General features: G+C 56.2%; 1 protein-coding gene across 9 annotated transcripts in view; it reads right to left on the minus strand.

Moving 5' to 3' along the window:
- Positions 1–3,991: 3,991 nt before the first annotated feature.
- OTOF (otoferlin) overlaps positions 3,992–16,928 on the minus strand; it is a 129,370-nt gene continuing 116,433 nt past the window's right edge. For all 9 annotated transcript variants that reach the window (XM_064146568.1, XM_064146566.1, XM_064146565.1 and 6 more), the window contains 9 exons: positions 15,452–15,622; positions 13,895–14,055; positions 12,178–12,320; positions 11,303–11,391; positions 9,325–9,423; positions 7,073–7,314; positions 6,045–6,223; positions 5,810–5,910; positions 3,992–5,050 (listed from right to left, as the gene is read on the minus strand). In XM_064146568.1, coding sequence (XP_064002638.1) covers positions 4,870–5,050; positions 5,810–5,910; positions 6,045–6,223; positions 7,073–7,314; positions 9,325–9,423; positions 11,303–11,391; positions 12,178–12,320; positions 13,895–14,055; positions 15,452–15,622 — 1,366 coding nt within the window. In that variant the 3' untranslated portion in view covers positions 3,992–4,869. The remainder of the gene's footprint in view (positions 5,051–5,809; positions 5,911–6,044; positions 6,224–7,072; positions 7,315–9,324; positions 9,424–11,302; positions 11,392–12,177; positions 12,321–13,894; positions 14,056–15,451; positions 15,623–16,928) is intronic.

A 16,928-nucleotide genomic window follows, 5' to 3' on the forward strand; every position in this document is an offset into this window, starting at 1 on the left:
CCTGTAGAGTAGGATCACCAGTTGGACTTGGTGATCTCGAGGGGCTTTTCCAACCGGAATGTTTCTGTGGTTCTGTGTTTCTGTAACGGATGGGGGCAGTGGTGGTGAAGAAGCACCTGCCCCGAAGCAGGATATGGACCTGAGGGCAGTGCACAGAGAAGTGGTTTCTTTCTTGCTGGCTGTTCCTTGGCAGTGAGGTGGGTGGTAGGGGTCAGCAGTACCGAGAGGCTGTGGGTTACCGCTGGTGCGGTGAGTGTCAGTGACAGTGTGGCCAGCAGGATTAGGGCAGGGATCATCCTCCTGTGTTTGGCACTAGTGAGGCTGCACCTCAAATCCTGAGTTCAGTTTTGGGCACCTCACTCCATGAACACAAACCCTATGAGGAGAGGCTAAGGGAGCTGGGGTTGTTTAGCCTGGAGAAGAGGAGGCTCAGGGGTGACCTTATTGCTGTCTACAACTACCTGAAGGGAGCCAGGTGGGGTTGGTCTCTTCTGCCAGGCAAGCAGCAACAGAAGAAGGGGACACAATCTCAAGTTGTGTCAGGGGAGGTCGAGGCTGGATGTTAGGAGGAAGTTGTTGTCAGAGAGAGTGATTGGCATTGGAATGGGCTGCCCAGGGAGGTGGTGGAGTCTCTGTCCCTGGAGATGTTCAAGAAAAGCCTGGCTGAGGCACTTAGTGCCATGGTCTGGTTGACTGGCTAGGACTGGGTGCTAGGTTGGACTGGATGATCTTGGAGGTCTCTTCCAACCTGGTTGATTCTGTGATTCTATGAAGGGCATTGAGGTGCTGGAGCATGCCCAGAGAAGGGCAGCAAAGCTGGTGAAGGGTCTAGAGCACAAGTCTGGTGAACAGCAGCTGAGGGAACTGGGGTTGTTGAGGCAGGGGTAAAGAAGGTTCAAGAGAGACCTTCTTACGCTCACACTGAAAGGAGGTGGGGGTCAGGCTGTTCTTCCAAGGAACAAGCAACAGGACAAGAGGAAACAGCCTCAAGTTGTGCCAGTTGAGGTTTAAGCTGGATGTGAGGAGCAATTTCTTCCTCAAAAACTTTGTCATATGCCCTGGAAGAGGCTGCCCAGGACAATGGTGGAGTCTCCATCCCTGAAAGGATTCAAAAGCTGTGTAGGTATGGTGCTGCTGAGGGATGTGGTTTAGTGGTGACCTGGCAGGTGCTGGGTTAAGGGTTGGACTTGATGACCTGAGGGGTCTCTTCCAACCTGTACCATTCTGTGCTTGTAAGTAAAGGTGTGTGCTGGGTGGTGCTGGACCTCTGCTCTCCCCACTGCGCACTTGTGGGTGTGAAACAGCCCCCGGAGCCAGTTTCCTCCCCAGGGGCAGAGGTCGTTATGCATCCCACAGCTCCGTGGGACATGGCTGCCTTCCCTGACATGGGACATCACAGCAGGCATAGCCTCTGCCCCACTGCAGACCTACCTGAGCTGCTGCAGAGGGTCTGAAACCCTGGGGCTGTGCCCCTGAGCCAGCCTTCTCCAAATGGGTGGCAGCTTGGCTGTGGCCAGGCCACCTTTAGCCTGCTGCTGCAGGAGGTGGGTGAGCAGTCGGCTGGCAGCAGGCAGAGCCCCTCAGAAGGGCTCCTCAATTCAAGAGAGATGTTGAGGTGCTGGGAGGTGTCCAGAGAAGGGTGACAAAGCTGATGAGGGGCCTGGAGCACAGCCCCGTGAGGAGAGGCTGAGGGAGCTGGGGGTGTGCAGCCTGCAGAAGAGGAGGCTCAGGGCTGACCTCATTGCTGTCTGCAGCTCCCTGAAAGGGACATTGTAGCCAAGTGGGGTTGGGCTCTTCTGCCAGGCAAGCAGCAAGAGAAGAAGGGGGCAGAGTGCCAAGCTGTGGCAGGGAAGGTCTAGGCTGGATGTTAGGAGGAAGTTGTTGTCAGAGAGAGTGATTGGCATTGGAATGGGCTGCCCAGGGAGGTGGTGGAGTCTCTGTGCCTGGGGGTGTTGAAGCCAAGCCTGGCTGAGGCACTTAGTGCCATGATCTGGTTGCTTGGCCAGGGCTGGGTGCTAGGTTGGATTGGATGATCTTGGAGGTCTCTTCCAACCTGGTTGAGTCTATGATTCTATGAGGTGAAGGTAGAGGTGGGCCCCCCGTGGCTGAAGCTCTCCTGGGAGCAGTGGAGAAGGCTGAAGGCTGGTGGCTGGAGGAGACTCCAAGAGCCCTGCAGCCTCCACCCATGTTCCCGGGCCAGGCTCTGTTCCTCTGGGCTAAAGCCAAGGTGTACTTACAGGCTGCCTCGCCCTTGGGCAGCTGTCTCGACGGCACCTAAGAGGATTCTTGCGGTAGGTGTAATAGACTTAAGGGATTGCCCCTGACAGTGTAACAATGGGCACTGGGCAGCACACCGTGTGCCTGCCGAGGGCACTGCTTTGCCACTCAGCCGAGGGCAGGAGCTGCTCCTGCTGGGGGCGCCGCAGCCGCTTGCCGCTCGTAGTCATCCAGCCGTGTGCCCCTCTGTGCCCCCTGCAGGGGTGTCCTGATGCTGCAGGGAAGGGCATAGTCCCACACAGGAGCTCCTCACTCATCTCTCTGCTTGCCTTCCATGAGTGGGCATCGTAGGCCAATACCAGTGGAGGGCCATGTGACCTCCCAGGGTCCCCTGGCAACAGCTAACCCCTCTCTTGGGGCACCCAAGATCTGGGTGCTGCAGTCTGGTATCCCAGTCTCACAGTATCACCAAGGTTGGAAGAGACCTCACAGATCATCAAGTCCAACCCTTTACCACAGAGCTCAAGGCCAGACCATGGCACCAAGTGCCACGTCCAGTCCTGCCTTGAACAGCCCCAGGGACGGCGACTCCACCACCTCCCCGGGCAGCCCATTCCAGTGTCCAATGACTCTCTCAGGGAAGAACTTTCTCCTCACCTCGAGTCTGAATTTCCCCTGGCACAGCCTGAGGCTGTCCCCTCTCGTTCTGGTGCTGGCCACCTGAGAGAAGAGAGCAACCTCCTCCTGGCCACAACCACCCCTCAGGTAGTTGTAGACAGCAATAAGGTCACCCCTGAGCCTCCTCCGGGCTAAACAATCCCAGCTCCCTCAGCCTCTCCTCGTAGGAGAGGTGGTGCAGGACTCAGCCATAGGACACCTTGGCCCACTACCTGGAGCCACCCATCTCAGGACAATGAGGCCAAGTGTTGGTAAGACCTGAGGCTGCAAGAGCTCTGAGGCAATCCTGCTCAGCCTACATGGGTGGGGAGGTAGAGCTTGGTCCTGTCTCACGCCCAGGTATTTGCAGCTCTGGGGGAGACAGAAAGCAACCTTCTCGCTCTGCAACTTCCTAAGAGGAGGTTGGAGGAGGTGAGGCTTGGTCTTTCCTCCCAGGGAACAAGCACCAGGACAATAGGTCCATAAAGATGCTCAGAGGGCTGGAGAAGTTCTGCTATGAGGACAGGCTACAAGAGCTGAGGGTCTTCAGCCTGGAGAAGAGAAGGCTTTGAGGAGACCTTGGAGTGCCTACAGGAGGACTGAGGAGGGACTATTGACAAAGAGCTCTTACTGTGGCCTTCCAGTATCTGAAGGGGACCAACAGGCAAGCTGCTGAGGGACTTTTTAGGATATCAGGTAGTGATAGGACTAGGGGGAATGGAGCAAAACTAGAAGTGGGGAGGTTCCGATTGGATGGTAGGAAGAAGTTCTTCACCGTGAGGGTGGTGAGACACTGGAAGAGGTTGCTCGGGGAGGTGGTGGAAGCCCCATCCCTGGAGGTGTTTAAGGCCAGACTGGATGTGGCTCTGAGCAACCTGATCTAGTGTGAGGTGTCCCTGCCCGTGGGGGGGGGGGGGTGGGGTGGGGTTGGAACTGGATGATCCTTGGAGTCCCTTCCAGCCCTGACACTGCTGTGATTCTGTGACATGGAAATTGGGAAGAGATAGCACAAAAAAGAGGCTGTGGAAGCAGCAGGGCAGCCAGAGGGAAAGAGGAAAAGGCTGACCTGGAATAGCAGCCAGTGACAAGCAGACTCCTGACCGTGGTGAGACCTTGGTGGAGAACTTAGAAGCAAAACTTGAGTTTTATTTACTGATTCAAACAGGAGCATCCTAAAAGCGTCCCCAGGAGCTGACTTATCCAACGAGGATCTTGCACACTGGAAGCTGAGGAAGATGTCCTCTCACCAGCTGTGTGGTGCAGTGAGCTGAGAAGGACTCCAGCCACAGTTCATAGCAACCCAAAGGCAATTAGCTGAGGCTCGAGAAGGCCCCAGGGAGTTCAGCCTGTGCCAGTCAGCTTGGCTCCCTGTGAACCCCCCAGGCATGTTCTGTTCAGCCACTACCACCTCTGGGGTGCTAACAGCAGGAAGATATTTGAGCTGATGGACACTACCCTGCCTCTGCCAGAGCCATGGGGAGGGGAGGGAGGGCAAGGCCTGCCTATTGTGGCTGCTGGGGCACCTCTGTGGTGGGATGGGCTCCTGCACCAAGGGACAGTGACCTCCAGAGGTATGAGTGGGGCAGGGACCGTGCTGGTAGTTGGGAAGGATACTGGGTGCCAATCCCACGTGGGTGGGGCTGATTTGTTTCCAGCTATCCCAGATCCCTGCTTCATCCTTGTTTCGGAGTGTTCCTCCAAGGAGCCTTCTGTGGCTCTGGCGATGCAGCCCCAGGTCTCCCTCCCCTTCCCCTGGGGCTCAGCTCCCTGTGAGGGCACTGGCCATGGTCCCAGTGGGCAAAGGCCTCTGAGAATCCCAGCCTGGGTGGGATTGACACCATCCTCCAGACCCATTTCTCTGGGACTTAAAAGCCATGAACTGGAGCCACAGAGAAAGAAGGCAGGAGAGGAGGTCCAGCAGCAGATGTCCCCTGAAACTTCTGAGAGGGGAGGAGAAGGGCATGGGGCTGGGGACATAGGGGAAGCTCCCACAGCTCATGCTCCCAGCAGCTTCTTGACCATGTAGCCTGGCATGCTGTAGAGGAAGAGGGCAACCATGATGAGGAGCAAGAGGGCCAGCACGATTTTGATGATGAGCCACTTGTAGCGCGTGCAGATGAGGTATTTGATGGACTTGAGGGGGTTCAGGAACCAGATGAAGGACGTGTCCGGGCGGCTGTAGGGGAAGCAAACACCCATCAGTCTCATGGCCATCCAGAAGGACATGGCAGGCAGTGCCACAATGGACATAGTGAGCAGAAGGAAGGGCAAACCTGCACAGAGTGAGAGAGTCCCAGGAGGAGGACCACAGGAGGCTGGACAAGAGGAGTCAGCATGAGGTGTGCCAGAGGAATGCAGGTTTGAGAGGGAGTGTGAGGATTACAGCCAAAGCTGGAATTTCCCTCACAGGGGAGAAGTGTTTTCTCGTGATCAGATGGAACCTCCTGTGGTCCAGCTTGTGCCACTTGCCCCTTGTTCTGTCACTAGGCACTACTGAAGAGTCTGGCCCCACCCTCTCACCCTCTGCCCTTCAGCTCCTGGAAGCTTCCCTCTCAGTCTGCTCTTCTCCAGGCTAACCAGCTGCAGGTCTCTCCTCACAGAGATGCTCCAGTCCCCTCAGCATCTTCATAGCCTCTGCTGGACTCTCTTCAGTAATTCCTCATCTCACTTGAACTGGGGAGCCCAGAACTGGACTAAATACTGCAGATGTGGCCTCACTAGAGCAGAGCAGAGTGGGAGGAGAACCTCCCTGGACCTGCTGGCAGCACTCTTCTGAATGCACCGTCGGCCCTTTTGTCCACAAGAGCACATTGCTGGCTCATGGTGAACTTGTCCACCAGCACTGTCAGGCACTTCCTTGCTCTCTCCCTCGGGACAACCCCACAGCATCTCCTGGAAGCCCCAGTGCCTGCTGGGGCTGGGGGGTTCTACTCACTTAGGTTTCTCCAGCGGATCAGGCTCGTTGCGCGCCAGCCCGGCAGGAGACTTCTCTGCCTCCTCTGCTGTCAGGAGGTGCAGTTCAGCCTCGACTTTCCCCTGCAGAGAACAGAGCTGTGCTGAGATGGAGGCACTGCTCCACACCTCAGCCCCAAAGACATGGAGAGAGAGGGAACAGAGACAAGTGCAGGGGCTTGCAGTCCCACTCCCCTTCCCCCCGTGGCCGTGCTTACAGTGATCTCCAGCTCATCATTCTCATCTCTGGCCACGAATGGCCACCAGCCCTTCACTCGCTTCTGCTTGAAGATAGAGACCATGGGCAGCTCTGCTTCATTGGTCACCATCTCCAGGGTGCACTGTTTGGATGTCTTGGCTCCCCGGGGGAAGCGGTTCAGGTCCAGCTCTATGGCCCCTGGCAGGAGGAAGGGGAGCAGTCAATCACAGAGTGGTCTAGGTTGGAAGGGACCTCAAAGCTCATCCAGTTCCAACCCCTTGCCATAGGCAGGGACACCTCCCACTAGAGCAGGTCCCTCAAGGCCTCCTCCAGCCTGGCCTTGAACATCTCCAGGGAGAGAGCAGCCACAGCCTCCTTGGGCAACCTGTGCCAGTATCTCACCCCCCTCAAGAAGAGGGTGCCCCTATTCCTAACATCTAGTTTGAATCTCCCCTCTGCCAGTTTAAACCCATTGGCCCTGGCCCTGTCATTATAAGACCTTCTAAATAGTCCCTCCTCAGCCCTCCTGTAGGCCCCCTTCAGATACTGGAAGGCCACTCCGAGGTCTCCTCAAAGCCTTCTCTTCTCCAGGCTGAAGAGCCCAAATTCTCTCAGCCTGTCCTCATAGGAGAGGTGCTCCAGCCCTCTGAGCATCTTCATGGCCTCCTCTGGACTCCCTCCAATAGTTCAGTGTTGTCAGCCCCAGAATGCTGAGTCTGTGGTGGGAGTTGGGCTGGGCCAGCATCTCCTGCCCTGGAGAGGAACTCTGAGCCTGTTCTGGGAACCAAAAAGCTGAGACCTTTGCTATGGAGAAGCCTTTGATCATCATCAGCATGGACCAGGGCTCTAATCCTGCCTGCTCTTACCAACAGTATCTACAGGGAGTTTGCAGGATGTTGTGGGCTTGAGGAGCAGAGCTGCACTTTCAGGTTCTGGTCCTGTACAGGCTTTGTCTCACCCCACCTTGCTCCTCCCTTCTTGTCCAGCCATGAGCTCCCTCCCTTGCTGGCTGCCCCTGTGCCCCAGCTCGGTGGAGTTTGCACTCACCAAGGAAGTCATCAGCTGAGAAGTGGTCAGCATCCCACACCTGCAGTGTGAGCCGAGCTGGGATCTTGTACTCTGTCTCATCCCAGGAGAACATGGACTCCTTCTTGGAGATGACAATCTTCTCCTCAGCCATCAGGTAGTCGAAGGGGAAGATGTAGCGCCAGTTGAAGTTGCCTTCGCCAGTCAGTGAGTGGTAGTGGACATCTGTGTCCTGCTTGTCCTCCTGCTGACCCTTCAGCCACCTGCAGTGCCCAGAGGAGAGGGGTGGCTCATGTTGCAAGAGGGAGGAGAGGCACAGGACCATCCTACCCAGGCAGCCAAAGTGGCACCAGGAGGGACTGGGGGTTGGGCTCAATCTCCTTGGGTCTCTTCCAACCTCTAACAGCCTGCGACCTAAAAAGTGTCAGGGTTGGGCTGGGGCTGCAGCAGCATCACCCAGGGGAAGAAAGGGCACAGAGGTAGGAAAGCCCTAGAAGGAACAGGGAGGTTTGAGAGCAAGAAGAGCAGCAGGTAAGTTGGCAAAGGTCTTTCTCTGGCAGGGAGATGTTAAAGAGGTGAACAGAAGAAAGGAGCAGTGCTGGGGAGTCTGAAGCAGGGCAGGCTGGAACAATGTCCCCAGCCCACACCTCTGGTGCAGAGGAGGCTGCAGAGAGCTTCTCATTCTGCTGTGGGGTAGTTAGGCCTCCTCTGGTGGCAGCTGTCCTTGTGGAGTCAGCTCAGGCTGTGCTGGTCACCACAGGCTCCCTGTCAGGGCACATCTATCAGAGCTATTTAGGGCCTGCTGCAGGCTCTGCTTGGCAATTAGCTCTGCTGACCCAGTCTCCAGTGAAGGGACACAAAGTGCCCAGCTCAGCCAGGCTCTGTAGGCACCATGTCACTGCTGGCAGTGAGAGCACAGTGCTGCCACCCTGGGAGATGCCAACCTTGACGTTTCATGTGCTTGTGGTCCTCATGTTCTAGTTTCAGTCAGCAGGATTCCCAGAGCATAAGAGACATGGAGAATTTTCTGCACCATCAAGCCCCCAGGCTTGGAGCTTGGTTTTAAAAGGCTACATGTGGCATCCAACCCCTTGCCCTGATGAGCCAAAGCATCTCCAAGCCCCAGTGTCCTCTCAGGGTTTCGTGGATCTGCTTGTCTTGAGGGGCTGCAGCCAGCGAGGGACACAGCTCCACCAGCAGGGGCACAGCTCCACCAGCAGGGGCACAGCTCCACCAGCAGGGGCACAACTCCACCAGCAGGGGCACAACTCCACCAGCCAGGGACACAGCTCCACCAGCCAGGGACACAGCTCCACCAGCAGGGGTACAGCTCCACCAGCAGGGGCACAGCTCCACCAGCCAGGGACACAGCTCCACCAGCAGGGGTACAGCTCAACCAGCAGGGACACAGCTCCACCAGCAGGGGCACAGCTCCACCAGCAGGGGCACAGCTCCACCAGTGAAGGGCACCCAATGCAAAGTTGTTCTCTTGGACTCTGAGCCTGCTGATGCCCTGCTCAGCTCCTCAAAATACAAAGGTCTAAGGATCTCTCACTGCACTGATGGGGAAGGGCTGGAATATCTCAGATTCAGAGTCGTTGCAGGAAAGGATGGGGCCTGAGGCAGCGAAACAGACTCAGTTTTCTGTGTGCAGCTCAGGATGTGAGCAGAGGAGAGCTGACCTGAGCTGCTGAGGCTGCAGAAGAAAGGCTGAGCAGTTTGGCTGGTGGGGCACTCATTGCACAGCCAGAAATGCTGTTGGATTGATTTGAGGTCCTCTAAGGAACTGGGCTATGGGGGTGTGGGTCACCTCACCTCTAGACAGGTGAGTTTTGGAAGGGACTTTTCGCTGCTGCTGGGTGAGAGCAAAGTGGACTTAGGAACTAACAACAGTTGGGCTCCAGATGGTGGAATGGAAGGCTGCAGGGCTGAGGTGCCAAGTGGGGGCTTCAAGACCAGGTCCAAAAGGGGAAGAGGGGTTTGGCCATGGCCATTCCCCCCTGACATACATATCAGACACCTTCTCTCCTGCCAGGAAGGCATCATCTTCCAAAACCACCTCCCTGGTATTCCAGATGACCACCTGCAGCTCAAGGCTGCAGAGAAGAAACACAGCACAGAAGAAAGAAATGCAGTGCAAGGTTGGTGCTATCCAACCAACACCACAGTCCATAACCTCCACTGACTGCTCAGGAAACCACCCTGGAGACCCCAACAAACAACAGCAGACCCCACTGTGGCAGAAGAAGAGGAGCATGCCATGCTGGACCCACCCCCTGACGAAAATGTCACTGGATTTCTCGCCGGTGAAGTAGTCATCGTCCTCCAGGATCACCTCGTCTGTGTTCCACACTATCACTCTGAGCTCATACCTGGCAGGAGGAAGGGAGACAAGGAGGTGAGGACCAGGACCTGGACAAGGGAAAGGAGCAGGAGGAAACTGAGTGACACTGTCAGAAATCAGGATCAGCACTGACACGACAGGGGACTGCCCACAGGGCTCTTTTAGACTCATAGAATCAGTCAGGGTTGGAAGGGAGCACAAGGAGCAGCCAGTTCCAACCCCCTGCCATGCCCAGGGACACCCTACCCTAGAGCAGGCTGCACACAGCCTCACACAGCCTGGCCTCAAACACCTCCAGCCATGGGGCCTCAACCACCTCCCTGGGCAACCCAGTCCAGCCTCTCACCACTCTCCTGCTCAACAACTTCCTCCTCACCTCCACTCTCCAGCTCCCCACCTCCAGCTTTGCTCCATTCCCCCCACTCCTGCCACTCCCTGACAGCCTCAAAAGTCCCTCCCCAGCTTTTTTGTAGCCCCCTTCAGATCCTGGAAGGCCACAAGAAGGTCACCTGGGAGCCTCCTCTCCTCCAGACTGCACAGCCCCAACTCTTTCAGTCTGTGCTCACAGCAGAGCTGCTGCAGCCCTCTCAGCATCCTCCTGGCCCTGCTCTGGACACACTCCAGCATCTCCACAGCCCTCTTGTCCCAGGGGCTCCAGAACTGGATGCAGTACTCCAGGTGGGGTCTCAGCAGAGCACAGCAGAGGGGGAGAATCCCCACCCTGGCCCTGCTGGCCACACTTCTGCTGCTGCAGCCCAGGCTCTGCTTGGCTTTCTGGGCTGCAAGTGCACACTGCTGGCTCCTGTTGAGCTTCTCCTCCAGCAGCACCCCCAAGGCCCTCTCCTCAGGGCTGCTCTCCAGCCACTCACTGCCCAGCCTGCATTTCTGCTTGGCATTGCCTCCACCCAGCTGCAGGACCTTGCCCTTGCTCTTGTTGAACCTCCTGAGCTTGGCTTGTGCCCACCTCTGCAGCCTGTGCAGCTCCCTCTGGATGGATCCCTGCCCTCCAGCCTGGCTGCTGCACCACACAGCTTGGTGTGGGCAGCAAACTTGCTGAGGCTGCACTCAGTGCCTCTGTCCATGGCACCCACAGAGATGCTGAACAAGACTGGTGCCAGGACTGACCCCTGAGGGACTCTGCTTGTCCCTGGCCTCCACTTGGCCATGGAGCTATTGACAACCAATTCTGAGGAATCATGAAGGCAAGAACAGGAAGGAGATCTCCAGAGGAGCTCAGGGCAGAAAATCATGGAATCACAGAATGGTTGGGCTGCAGAGGGACCTTTCAAGGTCATCTATTCCAATCCTCCTGGGGTCAGCAGGGACATCTGCAACTAAATCTGGCTGGCCAGAGCCCTGTTCAGCTTTACCTGGAGTGGTTCAAGCGATGGGCATCTAGCACCTCTCAGGGCCATCTGGGCTGGGGTCTCACCACTCTCAGTGTGAACAATTTCTTCCTTCTCTCTAGGCTGAACCTCCCTTCTATTAGTTTAAAACCATCACCCCTTGTCCTGGCACAACTGGTCCTGATAAAAAGTCTGTTCCCATATCTCTTTCAGGCCTCTCTAAGCACTGAAAGGCTCCAATAAGGTCTCCTGGGAGCCTTCTCTTCTTGTTGGAGAAGAACAACCTCAACTCTCTCAGCCTGTCCTCACAGCAGAGGGGTTCCAGTCCCTGGATGATTTTGTGGACTGCAGGGAGATTGGAAGCTGCAGGGTATGGAACAGAGAGAGATACCACCCTTCAGGAGCATCTCTGGAGAGGGAGGACATCTCTCCATGCCTCCAGTCCTGGGATCTCTGTAGATGCCAGCACAGTCGAGGCTGAGCTGGGCCACAGAGCAGCAGCAAGAGAGGGGAGGTGCTGGGCTCCATCCCCAGCCTGAGTTTTCCTGGGGGGTTCCTTACTTCTTTGGTTTCCTGGGAGAAATATCAATGGCAGGGCCAGGTGCTGGCATGTCCATGGGGAACATGTCCACCCACATCTCCAGGCGACCCTGCAAGGTTGGAGAGGTACAGTCAGCTCCCCTGCTCCCTCCTTACTGCTCACCACCCCAAGCAGTGTTGCCCACAGTTACTCTTGCCCTCCAACCTCAGTCTGGTCAGGTCAGACGTGGGGCAGGGCCTGCAGGACTAAACCTTGCCAGATGTGAAGCAGGGCAAGGTTCCCCCACACCATGAGTCCTTTTCCACCCCCTGCAGAAGCATTTCATGGCACAGTGTGGTGCCAAGGCCGTGGCAGAGGACCAAGGGACTTGGGGCTATTGCAAGGATGGAGGCTGGAGCAGGGGAGGCAAGGCAGGTTTAGTCTAGTAGGGCTGAGAGGTGGCTGTGAAGTGCTGTTGATGCCCATTCTTTGCAGGAAGCCCTCTCCATGCCCACTGCCCATGAGGATGCAGGTTCCATCTGGTCTGCCCAGCTGAGATCTCTACTCCAAGCTGTGCAGCCCTTGCCCCCACTGCTGCTGTGGGTCTCTGCAGAGGACCAAGGGACTTGGGGCTATTGCAAGGATGGAGGCTGGAGCAGGGGAGGCAAGGCAGGTTTAGTCTAGTAGGGCTGAGAAGTGGCTGTGAAGTGCTGTTGATGCCCATTCTTTGCAGGAAGCCCTCTCCATGCCCACTGCCCATGAGGATGCAGGTTCCAGCTGGTCTGCCCAGCTGAGATCTCTACTCCAGGCTGTGCAGCCCTTGCCCCCACTGCTGCTGTGGGTCTCTGCAGAGGACCAAGGGACTCGGGGCCATGGCAAGGGTGGAGGCTGGAGCAGGGGAGGTGTCTCTGGGGACCTGCTCGATGCCAGGCTTGTCAGGGTTCAGCAGGGGCCGTGTCTCCACGTGCTCGGGGACCAGCCTGCAGCCCGCCCGTGGGATGTCCTCCCAGTGACGCAGCGCGGTCAGGGCCAGGTGCTCATCTGTCTGCTTCTTCTGACCTGTGGAGGCAAAAGGAGGGCTGAGCTTGGAGAGCTGGGGAGGGAGGCACCAGGGACAGCAAACCACCCTGCCCCAGGGGAGCAAACCTGCCTGCTTGCCACTCTCCTCCTTTTCCTGCTGTCCTTCAGCCTTTCCTAACGTCTCTCCTTCTCCTCTGGTCATACAATCACAGAATGGTTTAGGTTGGAAGGGACCTCAAGGATCATCCAGCTCCAACCCCCTGCCATAGGCAGGGACACCTCCCACTGGAACAGGTTGCTCAAAGGCTCATCCAACCCAGCCTTGAACACCTCCAGGGAGGGAGCAGCCACAACCTCCCTGGGCAACCTGTGCCAGTGTCTCACCACCCTCACTGCAAAGAACTTCCTCCTAACATCCAGTCTAAATCTCCTCTCTGCCAGTTTAAACCCATAAACATTTGTAATGGTCATTCACAGAAGGCCCACACCACCCATCAGTGGGCATTTTCTTGGGCTGAAACAGCTCCACATCCATCGACCCTTTTCTCCTCCTCTTCTGCACCCCTCCTGGCCTGCCCTCATCTCTGTTGAGGACATGGGTGCATTGGGACAGCAGCACTGTCTGGGGGTGCAGGTACATGGAGAATGGCTTCCTGGACCCTGGAGAGCCCAGAGGGGGCTGTGTTCTTTACTCTTCATTACTCTGCCAGGAGGAAGCTCTCAGAGACAGCTTTGCCATGGAGGACCAGGAGTGATTCTGAGAGCCTAAAAAACTCTAACTGGTCATAAACTGGAAAGGCCACATTAGGTGGTGGATAGAGAGTGCTGCCTTAGGGTGGTGAGGGCCACTACATCTATCTCCAATCCTAGATGGTGAGGGGACACCCCATAGAATCATAGAATCAGTCAGGGTTGGAAGGGAGCACAAGAAGCAGCCAGTTCCAACCCCCCTGCCATGCCCAGGGACACCCTACCCTAGAGCAGGCTGCACACAGCCTCACACAGCCTGGCCTCAAACACCTCCAGCCATGGGGCCTCAACCACCTCCCTGGGCAACCCAGTCCAGCCTCTCACCACTCTCCTGCTCAACAACTTCCTCCTCACCTCCACTCTCAAGCTCCCCACCTCCAGCTTTGCTCCACTCCCCCCAGCCCTGCCACTCCCTGACAGCCTCCAAAGTCCCTCCCCAGCTGTTTTGTAGCCCCCTTCAGATCCTGGAAGGCCACAAGAAGGTCACCTGGGAGCCTCCTCTTCTGCAGACACAACAGCCCCAACTCTTTCAGTCTGTGCTCACAGCAGAGCTGCTGCAGCCCTCTCAGCATCCTCCTGGCCCTGCTCTGGACACACTCCAGCATCTCCACAGCCCTCTTGCAATAGAGGCTCCAGAGCTGGATGCAGTACTCCAGGTGGGGTCTCAGCAGAGCACAGCAGAGGGGGAGAATCCCCTCCCTGGCCCTGCTGGCCACACTTCTGCTGCTGCAGCCCAGGCTCTGCTTGGCTTTCTGGGCTGCAAGTGCACACTGCTGGCTCCTGCTGAGCTTCTCCTCCAGCAGCACCCCCAAGTCCCCAGACCCCTGATCCCCTCCACAGCCTTCACCCCATGGTGGAGGTACCATTTTCATCTTCAATCTCTGTGGGGCCAGTAAAAACCCTGTTGGCTACTTTCACTCTTCCTCCTGGCCCAAAGTGTGGCCCATCCACCTTGCCCTCTTTGCACAGCTTGGACAGGATTTGGGAAGGCTTCATGGGGTCACGCCAGGTGTTATAACCGTGTCTGTGAAGAGGAGGAGGGCAAGGTCAGTGAAGTAGCAGCAATAACTGGAGCAGAAAGCATTTTTAGAGTGATGGAATCATATTTTGGTTGGAAGAGACCCTCAAGATCACCAAGTCCAGCCATTAAACCCAGCACTGCCAGGTCACCACTAGACCATGTTCCTCAGCACCACATCTACACAGCTTTTCAGTCCTGCCAGGGTTGGGGTATCCACCATTGCTCTGGGCAGCCTGATCCCTAACTTGGCAACCCTTTCAGGGGAAGAAATCGTTCTTTGTGTGCAATCTAAACCTCTCTTGGCATGATGTAAGGCTGTTTCCTCTTATCCTATTGCATGTTCCTCGGGAGAAGGCATTGACTGCTACCTGACTCCAGTCTCCTTTCAGGGCATTGTAGAGGCTGAAATGGCCTCTCTCTGCTAATGAAAGAAATGCTGCTGCTATGAAGGACCCAGAATTCACAGCAGAAGGATCTGAGGCAGCAAACATGAACCTTCAGAGTAGATTAGGAACCTCTGTGCCCCCTTCTCACTGTCACCTTCCCACCTCAGACCCTTTATTCTCTGCTGACTCAGATCTGAGATTCCCAGCACACTGCACTAGACTCATAGAATCAGCCAGGTTGGAAGAGAGCTCCAAGCTCAGCCAGTCCAACCTAGCACCCAGCCCTGGCCAAGCATCCAGCCCTGGCACTAAGTGCCTCAGCCAGGCTTGGCTTCAACACCTCCAGGCACAGCAACTCCACCACCTCCCTGGGCAGCCCATTCCAATGCCAATCACTCTCTCTGACAACAACTTCCTAACAACATCCAGCCTAGACCTCCCCTGCCACAACTTCACACTCTGTCCCCTTCTTCTCTTGCTGCTTGTCTGACAGAAGAGACCAACCTTACCTGGCTACAGCCTCCCTTCAGGCAGTTGCAGACAGCAATGAGGTCAGCCCTGAGCCTCCTCTTCTGCAGGCTGCACACCCCCAGCTCCCTCAGCCTCTCCTCACAGGGCTGTGCTCCAGGCCCCTCACCAGCTTTTTTCCCCCTTCTCTGGACACCTTCCAGTACCTCAACATCTCTCTTGACTTGAGGAGCCCAGAACTGGACACAGTCTGACTCCTGAAGGTCAGCACTGCTCCTTTGGCCTTGCTGCTGTGATTAGCCTCATCACTCTCCCCAGCACCTCTCTGCCCTTTCCTTCATGCCATGAGCTCCTTCCAACCCACTCCACTGCTGCTCTGTTGTGCTGGTCATAGCACCCACCCTGAGAGTGAGAGTACAACACAGGCTCCTCCACCAGCAGGCAACAAAGAAGGGAGATGCTTGCAGGGGGATCTGGGCTTGGTGTGGAAGATGAGACAGGCGTGGGGCCAGGCAGAAAGGTGGGCAGAGAGGTTTTGCTCTTACATGGAGTAGGTCTGTGAGACGCCACAGGTGGCTCGGTGCTTGCTGTAGTAGCGATTCTCCAGGTCAATCTTGGTCTCTCCAATGAGGTCATCAGTCCCCACCAAGTCCCAGTCATACACTGCCACTGTCAGCATGGACTCCACGGGGAAGGTGGCCTCGATGTCGAAGGATCTGCATCAGGGCAAGGAGAAAAGCTGGAGAAGAGTCTGGCTACTGCTCAAGACAGCCCCATGGGTGAGGTGGGGATGCTCTGGTCTGGGTTAGAACTGTCTCTGCAGGACATTCAAGAGAGAGTCTTAACAAAATCTTCTTAGGAAGAAGTTCTTTGCAGTGAGGGTGGTGAGACACTGGCACAGGTTGCCCAGGGAGGTTGTGGCTGCTCCCTCCCTGGAGGTGTTCAAGGCCAGGCTTGAGCAACCTGTTCTAGTGGGAGGTGTCCAGAGCCAGGCTGGATGAGGCCTTGAGGGACCTGTTGTAGTGGGAGGTGTCCCTGCCTATGGTGGGGGGTTGGAACTGGCTGATCCTTGAGGTCCCTTCCATCCTAAGCCATTCTATGATATACCTTGAGTGCTGTGTCCAGTTCTGGGCCCCTCAATTCAAGAAAGATGTTGAGGTGCTGGAACATGTCCAGAGAAGGGCAACAAAGCTGGGGAGGGGCCTGGAGCACAAATCCTATGAGGAGAGGTTGAGGGAGCTGGGGGTGTGCAGCCTGCAGAAGAGGAGGCTCAGGGCTGACCTCATTGCTGTCTACAACTACCTGAAGGGGCATTGTAGCCAGGTGGGGTTGGCCTCTTCTCCCAGGCAAGCAGCAAGAGAACAAGGGGACACAGTCTCAAGTTGTGCCAGGGTAGGTCTAGGCTGGATGTTAGGAGGAAGTTGTTCACAGAGAGAGTGATTGGCATTGGAATGGGCTGCCCAGGGAGGTGGTGGAGTATCTGTGCCTGGAGGTGTTCAAGAAAAGCCTGGCTGAGGCACTTAGTGCCATGGTCTGGTTGATTGGCTAGGGCTGGGTGCTAGGTTGGACTGGATGATCTTGGAGGTCTCTTCCAACCTGGTTGATTCTGTGATTCTTTATGATTCTCTATGATCTGCTCATGGGGTGTTTCATATCCAGCACAAGGGTGTCTGACCTGGGTGTCTTAACAGCCCTGCAACTAAGTTTCTGTGTTCCTGAAGGACCAGGACCAGGACTATCACTACAATTCAGGCCAAGTGCTAGGTACTTCTTAATCCTAATCACACGTGGATGTCTCTTGAGCATCTGTCTCTCTCTTCACTACATTGACCATACAGCTGGCACAGAAGGAGGGATGGCTGAAATGAGGACCACAGAATCGTTTTGGTGGAAGGAAAGCTTCAAGACCATCAAGTTCAATGGCTAACCCCAGCACTATCAGGTCTCCACCAAATCGTGCCCATCAGCATCTCATCACCACATCTCATCTTGAATACTGTGCTCAGTTTTGGGCTCCCCAGT

The sequence above is a fragment of the Pogoniulus pusillus genome, chromosome 7, assembly GCF_015220805.1.
Source record: "Pogoniulus pusillus isolate bPogPus1 chromosome 7, bPogPus1.pri, whole genome shotgun sequence".
NCBI classification, from domain to species: domain Eukaryota; kingdom Metazoa; phylum Chordata; class Aves; order Piciformes; family Lybiidae; genus Pogoniulus; species Pogoniulus pusillus.